The sequence below is a fragment of the Gymnoscopelus braueri genome, assembly GCF_963280865.1.
Source record: "Gymnoscopelus braueri genome assembly, chromosome: 3".
NCBI classification, from domain to species: Eukaryota; Metazoa; Chordata; class Actinopteri; order Myctophiformes; family Myctophidae; genus Gymnoscopelus; species Gymnoscopelus braueri.
In genome coordinates, this window is record NC_137612.1 from 47,104,282 (window position 1) to 47,119,077 (window position 14,796).

Below are 14,796 nucleotides of genomic sequence, written 5' to 3' on the forward strand. Positions count from 1 at the left end.
TTAAGATGATCTGTAACCCAGATATCCTTCAGTTTGATCTGCTCAGTGCCATTTGTTTTATTATTTGTAACAGAGGCTGAAGTTTTATGATTGCTGATGTTCTTATTCAAACTACTTAAATTGCACACATGGCGCATCACATCAGTGTCCTGAAATATAATCAGTGATGAAACTTGCAGTATGTCCAGTCCAGATAGCCAGTATTAGAGACCTCACCACGGTTGTGATCATAAATGGACTTCTTTTGTCTGTTATTACTACATTGTGTGGATTTTGTGATTTGAAATAAGTGTGTCTGTTCAGTTTCTGTTTCGGTATGTTTTTCACTATGCTGAAGGTAGCAGCAATTGCATTGATGATACATTAGAAATCAACTTTTCCTCAGTAAATCATCACGTAATTAATGTTGACAGTTACTCTTGCAGTTTGTATTGAATGGCGAAATTACAATATGTCCAACTTTTACTTAAAAAATGTTGGGGGGTGGGGAAATAAATGAAAACGTGAAGAGGAGTCACTGTAAAAAGTGGTTCATTATTGTGGCGAGCCTAGTTACTGCAAGCAATATAACGTTTTCGTGCTACTGTCGAGCTACTGTAAATGTTAACTCTACAGTAAAGTGAACTAGAAATACAGAGATGCCAGATGCACTTAATATGAGGTCCTTATCACTAGCGGATTGACTAAGGTTGCCAACCAATCAGCTTGCAGCCAACAACAAACTACACCCCACTGTCACAATGACTCATCTACAAGCACTGGGTTAAACTCTGACCTTGGCCAGTAAAAAAAATCAAAACTGTCAGCCATAATCACTGTGATAGACAAAGACTGGGAGTTACAATTCCCATATCACACTTGTTTGGCTTCTAAGACAAAAGCCAGTGGAACAAAAACAAATGTTGCACTTAACAAAGGACATAACTGACCTGGCACCAGCTTAGAGGTACACTTTTCCATGTGAGAGATAAAAGACAAATACCTATGGTTATTCATTCATCTCTGTATCACCAACATTGTCTGCATTGAGGTTTGTTTAGAATACCAGATGCACAGGTGATGGAATTTAGCTTTAGTTCATGGGCTTTAAAGTCCAATGTGAAATGTGTAAGATCAAGATGAAGGGTTAGGGTTCTTCAGAAAAGAAAAGGCAATTCAGAAAACATGTTTTTTTTTATTCAATAATTTTAGATGACAGTACAATATCCCTTTCATTGTTGTTTGGCCAGGTAAATTCTACAATACAGTTTTGTCTCAGCCAATTAGCATGCATCTCATCTATAAAAAAAACATAGCTAGCTAGCAAGTACAACGTTGACACAGGGGTAAAGTGACAGGAAAGAAATGTGTAAAATTGTCGAGGGAATGTTATTGCCAATTCTGCCCATAGGAATGGCATGAGGACATGCATTGATGTGGCATGTGAAATGGAAGGGTCTCTTGAACGCAGACACAGAAAAGGCACTTCTGAAATAAAATAAAGATGTCAAGACAAAGAAACAAGGGACACATTCAGGGCAGCGTGACAGAGGCTGTGACAGAGTGTATGACAAACATAATACAAAAATATTTTGGAATAAAGTTAAGCTGGAAGTGTGTTCTTGAAATCTTCAACCACTCATCACCATTCGGACAAGTTCTGAGAATAAGAGAAGAGCATAAACAAAAAGAATTAGCGCAGTGCCTGGACAGTGTCAGATGAATCCCAGAACAGCAACCTACAGCATCGGGCAGCAGAGTCACAGTGACCCAATCATTGCACATATGCCTCATAAGGCATACAGCTCCGTGCTCCAAACACTGGAAGCCAGACGATTCTTTCCACCTGGTTTTCCCAAGTACAGTTACATAAACACATGATCAAATATCGCAGAGTCACAATGTTAGCCTCATAGCATAATTGTCCAACTCATATTTGTAAGGTTTTCAGGAGGGACAATTAAACTAAAAAGATCACTTTCTGCTTAAGTCGCCTCGATGACTAGGCAGAAACCGAAAAACTCAGTTAAGTCATGATTATCTGTTTTTATTTATATCTGCCTAACTCTACTCTTCTAACATTGCTGATTCATCCTGCCTTATTGCCCATGTTCTCAGCCTATCAGAATGCTTGTTACAAAAAAAAAAACTTTCTGCCTAAGTCAAAATAGTTGACCCAAAGCACTTTCTGCCAAAGTCATTTTGGAATGTAACAAGCATTCTGATTGGCTTAGGACATAGGCAATAAGGCACAATGGTGCAGCAGTGTTAGGAGAGTAGAGCTAGGAAAAAAAATCAATTTGACCAAAAAGTGAGTTAGGCAATTATGCTATGAGGCTAACTACATGCTTCTGCATCGAGTCCATTCCAGAGTCTTATCAGTTAATCAGTCAAAAATAACATATTATACATTTGAAGAGACTTCGAAAAAGGCGAGCAGCTAACAATGTAGCACGACGGATAGCGACTCGGTTAAGGCGAAGAGAAGAAACTCCTGGCCAGCCATGACAGCCAACGGACTGACAACCTGGAACATGTTGGAACATTAGCCGTCCCCAAGCCCTTTCATATTTGGTAATGATCTACAACTACAGTACCACAGGAAAACCAAAGGCAAGTGTAGGGAAGAGAGACAAAGGGGAGGTCAGAGACCTGGCAAGAGCCAAACAAACATGAACATTTTGATACACTATTTGAAGTTCTAGCACGTCTACAGTTCCAGCAGCAGCTTCTGTGGGAGCGAGTGTTGAGGACAAGAAATCAAGCAGTTGATCACATTTCTGCTTCAGCATGACGGCACCATACCAGAGGAGCGGACTGTTCCAAACAGTGGAACACAGATGAAAACGTTTTGGGCTCATTAGTCAAGAACCATTTTACTGTGGAAAAACCCAACATCACATCTGCATTCCAAGTTGATCAGCCGTTCTCCTGTACTCTGGGTACAGCACACCCCATGCCTAGGGTCTCTTGTCCTTTCAAAGCCAAAGTTCATGGGGGTCAGTGGTGCACCTAGAAACATGCATGGGAAGCTACATGCAGGCTATGCTACACTAGGTAGAGTGCTCGGCAAGAGGGAGAGAAAGTTAGGAGAGAAAACCATTTCAACCAGTCATAGTAGGGATCCCATCACTGCACAAAGGCCATGGAAATCTATACAATGTATTTTTTGAGAAGCAGGAGGCATACCAACATTTAGAAAAATGTGTACAGCCATGTACAAATTGTACATGGCTGTACAATTTGTGTGTTGCCATTCTAAATTGACTTAGTCAAACTTTACTTAAACTAGAAAAGAAACCTTCTTGTTTTACTATTTATAACTTAACCCATCTAGTAACCATTACGAGAGGCCATTGTGCAGTGCTGAGTTCCTGAGCTGGTTGCCCTGGACCTCCACATGACTAGAGGCCCCACTACTTTGCTAGAAGCTGATAGTGGGCAGGGCTTTAGGGATTTGCTCATACCCTCTGCTCAACCGGACATGATGTGACGGACAAAGGCTGTGGAACGGGAACACTGAGTCAGTGATGACATTACGGTAAGTAAAAAAGCACGAAAGACTCAAATGCACTCACCTAAGACATAGTGACCATGATCGATTACAAGACATTTGTATAAGAAACGCTTCTACAACTTCTAGTTATGTACTGTAGGTGGACGTAAAACATTCCATTTAATACGTTTTAACAAGTATGATACAAGTTGTTTTTGTTGTTTAATGCAACACATGACTCTGTCATGTTGCACAACCCTTCCTGCTTTACCTTCATAGTTGATACAGCCATTGGCGTCTTCGTGTCCAGCTAAAAGAGTCTCCACCTCCTCTTCTGTCATTTTCTCACCTACAACACAAAGAAATATTCTAAAACACTAATATCAAAGAAAAGATCACTGGAATGTTTCTTTCATTCCAAGAGCTGCCCGGAATCGTACGATGGTGTCACGCAAAAATGAATCTACTACTTTTAATTATATTGTGTATAATAAATAGAGATGCCAGGGTTAATGTGGTTAATAATAGAGATCAGAGTGAAAACATGATGTAGTGCTCTTTCACTACTTTACATTGTTTGTGGTATGCAAAATGTGACAAGTGATTTATCATCTGAAATGAAGCACAACATTAGAGCAAACAAGTCCTTTCTTTCATGTCTTTGCCACTAATGAGAACAACAGGAAATGCATCCATTTTTTATTTAATTCAATGAGGAGTCAGCTGATTAGGTAAATAGGGAACAGGATCTTAAGAATTTGTGATACGTCATTGGTATAAATTCTGATAAAACATTTAACAGACAACTGATGAAGGGTGATACTGCTAATCACACTAATCAGTAAAATACTGTATACTGAGTTGGCACAAAGCAGACACATGGCAGACAGGTGTGGCTGCTTGATAAGTCCTAAAGATAAAACCATACTGTGTAAAGCCAGACCGATATAACCTTTTTGAGAACATCTGTGTCTGCAATTATGTAGCCGTAGATTGCCTATTTTAATCATTATAATTTAATTCTAATTGATTTAGCACTTTTTGACTAAATAATATTATTCAAAATGCCGGTAATCTGTGGTCTAGTACTGTGTGTGTCGTTACCCAATGTGGTGAGGACGTGACGTAGCTCGGCTCCCATTACTGTGCCATTTCCCTCCTTGTCGAAGACACGCAGGCCTTCCACAAAGTCCTCAAAGGATCCCTGGTCCTTGTTCTTAGCGATGGCCTGGAGCATGGGCAGGAACTGCTCAAAATCCAGCATCTTGTGGTTCATCTCTGGAGATCAATCCAAGATGTTTATTATTATTATTATTATTATTATTATTATTATCTTTTATCAGAACATGATTTAGAACTTTTATAAAAAGGGGTTTCAAATTGTTCAGGTGTCAGACAGAAATGACATGTCTTTGTCAGGCTTTTTAATATCACGTTTTTTAAATGCTAGATAGGGACAGAAATCAATGACAATAACTTCAGACACCAAAAGAAAAACCTGTTGTATGCCATTAAAGGATTATGTTAATGTGCACTGGAATGTGTGCACAGACATCCGTGTTTGAAGAAATTCGGTGAGCCTGCAAATACCATTTATCTATTTACCTTTGAGCATTCTGTAAGCATGACATGCCAATGTCTGCATGTCAATAACATGACTGGACTTGTTGTCTTGACTGTTTGGGGCGTCGACCCACAAAGGTTATCACACAATAGAAATGCATTACATGCAGATAAGTCAATGACGGACATACTAGGACAAACAGGAAAATGACTCCATGTACCGACTCTGTTAGACTACAATGAGGTCACGCTCAAGACAACCGACCTACATGTTAATCCAAGCGTGATAAATGGAGTTGATTAGGTGATGTAGTGACTTACTGCGATTCACTGCAAGTCATTGGTCTGAGCATCAGTTGCTATAGGGCTCACCTTCTGATTTGGGGTTCCCCAGAACTTTGAGCACCTCGGCGTTGACAGGGTTTTGTCCAAGGGCCCGCATGACATCCCCGCACTGGCTGAAGCTGATCTTTCCATCACCCGTTCGGTCAAACAAAAGGAAAGCTTCCTTGAACTCTGATAAGGAGAGACACATGATTCAGGTACAGATAGTCAGTGCATGTGTGTATGCTGCATAATGGTGAAATTATATAAAAATTAATTAATATAAAATAAATAAGCAATAACAAGTGCACAATAGCTTGTTAATAGAACACACAGGACCAAACTTTGAAGTATCAGCCACAGTTGTAGTTCTTGGTCTCTCTTTAGATGGCATGCAGCCAGTGGTGTAAAGTAACTAAGTACATTTACTTAGTACTGTACTTGCGTACAATTTTGAGGTATTTTTACTTAACTGGAGTATTTCCAATTTTCAGGCAAATATTGTACTACTCCACTACAATTATCTGAAAACTTGTAGATTTTGATTACAAAACATACTTCAACACCACTTCAGCCCTTTATACATTTCGGCCATTTCAAAATAGCCGATCTACAAGCTCACAATGCTTCCGACGTGACGCATTGTGAGCTTGTAGATCTGCTATTTTCAAGATCTGCATACATTTTCATGTATATTTATTTATTTTGAAAACTTGTGAAATGGGACATTCTGAATAATGAGTAGCCTACTTCCTACTTTTGGTACTTTAAGTACATTTTGATACCAATGCTTTTGTACTTTTACTCAAGTTTGAATTCCGGACTTTTATTTGTAACAGAGTATTTCTACTTTGCAGCATTGATATTTTACTTAAGTAAAAAAAAATGGAGTACTTTTCCCACCACTGAGCTCATCTAGCGACAGACAGACAGAACTACAAGTAGCCCCATTTTCCCTTATATGGCATTGAAAGCCAGCGATGAGTGCCTTGACCGTGCAATCTGTCACCCATCTTCACTGACAAACACGCGCAATTAAAGCGTCTCTCTCCCACTAAACAAAGGCCCTTACAAGGCCACTGTCATGTGAAACAGAGCAAACAGCCCATGAATCAATGAATTGTCTCGATCCGGGAGTTTAAGTCACACAGTTTCACTCTGACGAGTGATGTTATGGAGCCACGCCTTCAGACCACGAAGAACTCACAAACAGTGTTGCCATGTCCGCTTATTATAAGCGACTTCTTTTTCTGTAAATGTAAAGTTGCTTGTAAATATAAGTAAGGGCCAGTCAAGTAGAATATATCATTATTAGGCCTGCGATGCTTAGATCATCCACGCATTGTGCCGAGGTCGTGATGTTTAGTTAGGATGATCGGATGGCATGACATGACATGCAATGCAACATCCATCCTCCACTAGTAGCATAAACACTTCTTAATGTTACCGGTTCTAACTTAATGAGTCGTGATTAACAAACACAAATCAACCAGCAGACATTCCAGGTTAGATCAACTTTGCGTTAAGATATTCATCATCACCGCAAACACTGTTACCTGCTGGGCTCCCGCAGGGTGATGAAACCAGTATTTCACTACAGTCAGAACAAGGAATTCAAAAACCTATAATGCCAAATAAATTACCATGATGTTGAGATGAACGTCATGGCCTAGATCACTGGTTCCCAAACTTTTCAGCTCAAGACCCAAAAGAGAAATCTCCCCAGGACCCATGGTAGTGAAAATAGCAGATCTACAAGCTCACAATGTGTCAATTTAGTTATTTATTTCGAATTTAAAGGAATTTGATTTTTTTTGTAAATATTTTGAAATAAATACTAATAATTAAAATAAAATGTAGTTACTGAAAAATAAGGGGATATTTACTCGCGACCCATAAAAATGTGTCCACGATCCACATATGGGTCCCGACCCACTGTTCGGGAAACACTGGCCTATAGATGTTTAAACTCACCACAGATCTGGTCCTCTGAGAAGTCAGACTGGTCGAGGAGCAGCGTTCATGATGACAATGCAAAGGAAAAGACTAGATATTAGTGGTGGGATTAGACCATGGTACAGTTTAGCCTAGGCTTAGCTCGTATAGCTAACGTTACGGTTAAAGCAGCATTTAGGCTATGTAACATCAGCTAGGTAGCCACATTGGCACCTTCAAATAAATACAAAAAGCAATGCTTCGTTCCTATGCTTCTGATGAGGGTGTAAATGTGTGCTTACCATGTCTTGTGTTTGGTTTGTTGGACCGATTTGAGACAATCAAATATCTCTGGTTCTTCTTTCACTGAGCCTGAGTACTGGGTACACCCCTGGTGTCGTCACTCAGCGTTGCCAGGTTTTGTGAGAGAAATAAGCGAAACATGCCCAAAAGAAGCAACTAGGCCACATGAGCACTCATCAAACACACTGGCTATTTGAAAATAGCCGATCTACAAGCTCGCGACGCGTTGTGAGCTTGTAGATATGATATTTTCTAAAGAAATTTGGGAACAATTTTAAAATGTGGAATAGTTTAACAACACAAATCTGGGACACGGGCCCTATGGCACAGCAGATTTCAATGCGCAGACAAAAATATACAATTTGGGGGTCCTTGACATGAAAATGTCTGAGAACCACAAAAGAAACGCAACTACCAATATTTACAAGCAACTTTACTGAATAAGAAGCTTTAAGTCGCTTATAATAAGCCGACATGGCAACACTGGTCGTCACTACCTCGGCGCTGGAACGGCCAATCAGGGGTGTTAATTTTACATAAGAATTTGGACAAGGATCAATTTGCTTTGCAGGTTGCAGATCCGGTCTGGGTCTAGAGCGGACACGGAAACGGAGCAGGATGAGAATGCATGTATGTTAAGGTGTTTATAATAAGCGGGCTCTAGACCGGATCAGGCTGGTTAATTCGGAATAGAAACCAGGCTTTCCACGGGTACTGCGGAAAGCCTGGTGACGCGAGTCATCGTTTCTGGGTTGAGTTCAAATAATTGACCTCCTCCACCCTTCAGCAGGCAGCCTGCAGGGTGAATTCTACTTTAGGAATCCTAACCTTGCAATGACGCCCTAGCTGGAGGCCTGCTGTGTTGCTGCTGCTTGTCATCCCTGATCCCTCTGCAGAGCTTCATGTTGTGTCTCACTGTCCTACAATGTACATTGAGGCTATGTTCACAGTACTGGAACCCCAAATCAGATTTTTGGCCTATCCAGATTGGAATCAGATTGGTTTGATCAAGTCTTAACGACAAAAAAAAACAAAACATTGATTTTTGCAAATCAGTCCTTATATAGCCTTGTTTATACTCATGCTGCATAAAACCATAACTCTCTGCATAAAACCAATCTGGATAGACATTTAGCAGACACTCTTATCCAGAGTATGCAGCATGAATTATAGTCAACCAACAACAGGGTATGCAGCGGAAGTAAATAGTGCCAAGAAATGCTACAAGTAAACTAAGTAATGGTAAGTAGACATCAAAATTAGCATCTTATATACTAACATATTTATAGCATGTGGACAAGCAAACATTGCACATTTTAGTAACGTATAACATATGAACTTGAAGTACATTTGATCTGGATAACATAACATCTGTATGGCAACATTATTGATGTAAAAAATAAAAAGCTTCGGAGCCAAGATTATGAAGTCTTAGTCGCTGTCTATATTAATCAGAAATGCCATAAAATATAACCTATGGAATCAAGCTCACCCAAAATCTCGATAGTGACCTTGTCCACTTAAACAGTAATTCTGAAGACTTGAGAAAAAAAGAAGGAATAGCCTATACCCTTCCCGTAAAAAAAAAAAAAGTAACTCAACGACATTTTGAGGTTGACAAAAATCCTTGTTGGGAGACTGATTTAATCGTACAGCAAGTGTTGGTACATATTTGACATATTAGACACATAGCAGAAAATAAGACTGAACGCTTGAAATATTCTGGGTATCTGCATACTGTATCATCATTATAAGAAATAATAATAATAACGATAACAATAACAACAAATCACTCCACAAATCATTCCATCCTTTCATTCCGCTCCTTCACCTGCGGCCGGCTCGCCGCATTGAAATCGGACAAAGTCCAGGACTCGGGCCTCCTGCCCTTTGAGGAACTGCGCCACTGTCCTGCTGGGGTCTGGGAGGAAGGTCTGGGGCAGCAGGCGAGTCTCGCTCTCACCACAAGGCAGATCATCCATGTTGCCCAGGGACACAGGTGCCTCCCCCACCACATGTTGACCCAGCTTACGCCCCAGTGCCTCCTGAGACCCCTCCTTTCCACCATGGAACACCACCAGGGCACCATAGCGGCCCATGGTCATGTCACTCTGGCCAGCCACAGCGGCATGCACATAAGACCCAATGTGCCAACCGGCAGGGACCCCCACTGTCACTGCCCGCCTCACTGCCATGTTCTCACCCAGACGGCCTGCGAACAGAATGGGAGGGGGGCCAAGGGTTACATCACTAACACATTGCAGAATCAAATAAATATATGCATAAGATTAGGGCTGGACAATATTTAGAACCAATAACCGACTTAATCTTGTTCATGTTGGATAATCCAATAATCAAGAAGCATTTTTTTAAAAATGGTATTTCTTATCGACATGAAACAATTCTCATAGATTTCTTTATAATCTACTAAATCGATTAGTCTGATTGACCTTTTAACCCTATATACAATGGTTGAATACAAAATGTGTGAAAATAGCTGATCTACAAGCTCACAATGTGACGCATTGTGAGCTTGCAGACCTGATAATTTAACTTTTTCTTCATTAATTGTAATCGATGTTTGAAATAATCATGATAGTCATTTGAAGTCATTTTGCCCAGCCTTAACATGAGATATGGTCATGTAACATGCCATGTGAACAATCCTGACCTATTGTGAGAGCCACCTGGTCAGCCAGTGAAGTTCCTTCAGTGACATTAAGTTTACTCAGCTGATCAGCTGCCAGCATATTCTGAAACCAACAACATTCAGTGCATTAGATTAGAGCAGTGCTTCGTAAACCTTTTCACGTCAAGAACCCCCAAGTGCATATGTAATTTGGCTGCGGTCCCCCATCTGATATGATTTGGTGCCAGGGAGAAGATTTGTCCCTGGATTTGTCTTGACTTTCTTTGAAAAAAAACTAGGTGATCTACTTGCTCCAATCGGAAACTCTCCCTCCGCTGTATAGCTCCGAGATGAGGTTCCACATACAGTAGCTCGGTGCCTGTTGGGGGGGACATTTTCGAATATTTTCCACTATGCATGACTCTAACCCTTTTCCGCACATCGTATCCAAAAAGTAAAGGTCATCTCCCCTGCTCTCAGATGTTTTAACTTCTAGCGGAAAATAAAATCTAAGCGACGGGTTGAAAAAAGCGTTTAAATCGCTTATTTAGTTGCGACGCGTTGTAACTTGTAAGCTTGTAGATTTGCTATTTTTGAATAATAAAATAGGGCTCAAGTGTGGAACTGTTCTTCAATTTGCTGGAGACACCATTCAAGGACCCCTGGGGGTCCCCAGATGCCACTTTGAAAACTATTGCATTAGAGATGTCACAGTGTTGGCTGTTGTGCTATCAGCCTAAGTGTTTGACACCGTATCCTTTTTGGGAAAGGGAGTATTTACTGAGGGAAAATTACTTTTCTGCATTCACCGAGCAGATGGCTGCTCTGATGAGTATACGGAGGGAGCTGTGACGAGGGTTGAACCAACATTAAGACCATTAGTGGCGGGGGGGGGGGCTTTTCTGGATCTTATTTGGATAGTAGAGAGACAGGAAACAGGTAGAGAGAGATGGGGAGTGACACACAGCAAAGGCCGTCGGCCTTGAGAATCGAGCCCGCGACTCGTTGTCAGACTGCATTAGAGCCTACAGTATATGTGGTATGCGCCTTAAACACTACTAGGCTATTGGTGCCCCCATCAGAGCTCTTTGATACTGAAGTGAAATACGCTAAACATAGCTCCACAATTAAGTCCATCCATACCTTAGAATATCCTTCCTGGCCTTGAGTTTTCGTCCGGTGGTGAGCCATGGCAGCAAATGCCACATCTTTAACCAGTTGCTGGAACTTCTCATTACGAGCAACAAAGTCTGTCTCACAGTTTACCTGGATCACACAGGCACGAGGACAGAACAGAAACCATGTCTGAATTGAATACTAGGACCACATAAGATAACCAAATGAACGTAGGCAGAACAATACATTGCTTATTAAACAGCACAAAATTGGCAGGGAGGCAAAACAAGTTAACATGTTAAGGCTGTTGTGCATGACCAGAGTCAGCCACTATCACTGGACTTACCTCCACAATAACTGCAGCTTTGTCTCCTACAAAAAGACCAATCAGACCCTCTTTTGCTTTCCGACCCTCCAGCTTGTTTGCTTTGCTCCAACCTTCTTTCTGGGCTTGATCATGTAACCAACTCTCAGCCTTAGGTTCGGGGTAGAGAAGATGGCATGCATTGATGAACCACTGATATTGCCTAATGTTTAAAAAATGTATTTAGCTTAATATCTTATAATACCATTACAACCAGAATGTGAATGCTGAACAAAAAAAGACAGACAGGGTTATACCTGCGTTATGTCATTGTCAAACTTCTCCAGTGCTTTCTTGCAGTTTATGAAGGTATATCCAGTGCTCTTCCTCAGCTTCATCAAGAGGGCTTTCTCAGCAGCCAGAAGGTGACAGCCTGTGTGTAAGGATTGCACATACTGGCAAACCCCCACCTGAGGGTGACATCGGATGAAAAGTACAATTTAGAGGTACTTTTACTTTGCTGGAGTACTTCAGATTTTCAGTACTTTAACTTCTACTCCACTACATCTCAGAGGCAAATATTGTACTTTTACTCCACTATAACAATTTGAAAACTTTAGTTACTAGTTACTTTGCAGATATAAATAATATTATAAAACATACATTAACCACTTTAGCCCTATTCTATACCTAGGCTATTTGAAAATAGCCTATCTACAAGCTCACAACGCGTTGCATCGCCACACATTGTGAGCTTAATTGTAGATCTGCTATTTTCAAACATTTTAGTACTTTTACTTTTGGTACTTAACTTTGGTAACTAAGTATATTTTCATGCCAATACTTTTGTACTGTTACTGAGGTAACATTTTGAACACAGGCCTTTTACTTTTAACAGAGTATTTTTTATATTGTGGTAATGCTACTTTTACTTAAGTAAAATATCTACTTCTTTTGCCACTGCAGACTCCCTATATCTGGCTGTACATTTAAGGAAGTACTGTGTATACTTATAATTGCTCAAGGTGAAAGTCCAACTCTGTCCAAATCACAATTCACTGTTTCATTTTAAGGAAAGCCACCAGTGAATGAAATCAACTGACTGACAGCAGCTCTACCTCTTATTGACACACGCATATAACAAAAGAACATGCATTTATACTTGCCTACCTTTGAAACTTGTGTTCTTAATGCTCTAAAAACAAAGGTTAACGACATGGTTGTATTTCTATTCTTTATTTCTTATGAAAGGTAGACCGGGATGTCATTGAAATACACGCTGACAGCTCTGTGGAAGGCAGCCGACTGGATCCAAAAGTAACCATATGCACTAGTTTCTCACAGCGCCGCCTGGAGGAAGGGAGTAAGTGACACTACAGTATTCCTCTTGCCCTGAGCTTATGATTGAGTCAGTGAATACTTTATTAACATTTCGCAAAAAAAGCACAGATGCTAAAAGGATAAACCCAAGAAAACACTATGGCTTGTTTCCATTGGGGTCTTGTGTGTATTCAATTCATCGAGCGGCTCAATATTTGTGAATATCATATCTCAAAACTGGCCAAACAGGGTCAGTTAAGATTAAATAAACATGTAAATAAAAGAAAAATGGTAAATAAACAAGCAGCTCCCATGAAAATGTGCTGGACTTTGTGGTTTGAGGTAAAAATAAATAAATAAGTAATTAATTAATTAATTAATTAATCAATGTATTAATTAAACAGATATATTTCAACAGAGTCTCTGTCTAATGGTAGTGCACGTACTTTTTTACATTTGTGGCACTTGTTTTAGTTAGAAACCCACTGGGACCAGGAAGTGGTATCAACTGTCTATCTAGTGTTGCAACAACAACAACAACACTGGAAAAAAGCTATTTTGGTTGAGCTATCTTTGATTAACTGTGTGAAATGCAACAACTGGATGCTTTAGCAGGCTAAACAGTATTTTGTTTACCACCAAAATGACTGAATACAGCTAGTATATAGTGCCTGTTAATGATAGTTGTTGACAGGCTGCTCTTATATTCACTTATAGACTGTTGATAGATATAGTACTTGTACATTCATCAATATATTCATATTAAAGGTCTGTTGACAGACTGTATATTTGGTCTCATATTCACTGTTGATAGACAGTACACATATCCATTCTAATATTTATTGTTCATAGACTGTACATAATATACAATATACATGCTATTATATTCATTCATATAACCAGTGTGGATAGAGGGTACTTTTTATTTTTATTTTTTTTTATCCCGTGATTTTTGTAACCCATTTTTTTCACCCGGTGCCAATTTCCTAAGTGATCCTGGGCGCTACACCAGCCCTACACCAGCACTACACCAGTCCCCCACAGTAGGGAGGCCAGGGCCGAGCTCATGCTTCCTTCAATGCATGAGAGCCAACTGACCTTCTTGTCACCTGACAGGGGAGAGTTTCCCTGGTTGGACGTAGCGCGTGGAAGGAACACGTTATTCCAACCAGTTCCCTTCCCCTCTAGACTGCCCCAACGCTCCTGATTTCGTGTATAGAGGGGCGGGTGTTATAGAGCCGGCGAGAGACTGCGCCTGATCCCATTGGTTCACCGATCTGTCCGTCAACCCCCGCCCCGTTAACACAACATTACGAGCGACGCCCACTGCACTCTGGTTGGTTGGGAAATGAAACACTTCCTCATACCGAGTACACCGACGCGCTGGGCCAGGCTTTTATTTTTTAGCTGAACTAAACAATAAAAGCCTGGAGATCGAGGCTACTTCCCCTACTTCCCCTTCAGCCATAGCTGAGTGGTTAGTGAGCCCGCCTAGGGAACCAGCTGGCCCTAGTTGCCCCAGGTTCGATTCCAGGCTATCCCAGCATATGTGCCGATGATATGAAATTTGTCCCTGAGCAAGACTCTTAACCCCAATTGCTCACAGGTTCTCATTGGAAACAAGACCGCAAGGACTTTCATGAACGACCTGTTAAAAGGAATTATCCTTATCCTTCCATCAGGCGCCCCGGCTGTCATGGGGGAGGCGGTATAGCGACCAGGATTACTACATGTTTTTGTGAGGGTATTAACTACCCTAGGAGACACGGGGAGAACATGCAAACTCCACACAGAGTAGGCCCTTTCGCCAACCCCACCTAGGGTATG

General features: G+C 40.7%; 2 protein-coding genes across 2 annotated transcripts; both read right to left on the bottom strand.

Annotated features, from left to right (window-relative positions):
• Positions 1 to 1,154: 1,154 nt before the first annotated feature.
• Positions 1,155 to 7,707, bottom strand: myl6 (myosin, light chain 6, alkali, smooth muscle and non-muscle). The gene is made up of 6 exons (XM_080424721.1): positions 7,600 to 7,707; positions 7,337 to 7,364; positions 5,411 to 5,554; positions 4,580 to 4,753; positions 3,747 to 3,824; positions 1,155 to 1,639 (listed from the first exon to the last, which is right to left on the bottom strand). Exons 1-6 carry the CDS (start codon positions 7,600 to 7,602, stop codon positions 1,611 to 1,613), a joined length of 456 nt encoding a protein of 151 aa, XP_080280847.1. The 5' UTR covers positions 7,603 to 7,707; the 3' UTR covers positions 1,155 to 1,610.
• Positions 7,708 to 9,216: 1,509 nt separating this feature from the next.
• On the bottom strand, positions 9,217 to 12,948 carry tsfm (Ts translation elongation factor, mitochondrial). The gene is made up of 6 exons (XM_080424092.1): positions 12,820 to 12,948; positions 11,967 to 12,119; positions 11,692 to 11,820; positions 11,373 to 11,495; positions 10,272 to 10,353; positions 9,217 to 9,812 (listed from the first exon to the last, which is right to left on the bottom strand). Exons 1-6 carry the CDS (start codon positions 12,865 to 12,867, stop codon positions 9,415 to 9,417), a joined length of 933 nt encoding a protein of 310 aa, XP_080280218.1. The 5' UTR covers positions 12,868 to 12,948; the 3' UTR covers positions 9,217 to 9,414.
• Positions 12,949 to 14,796: the final 1,848 nt, after the last annotated feature.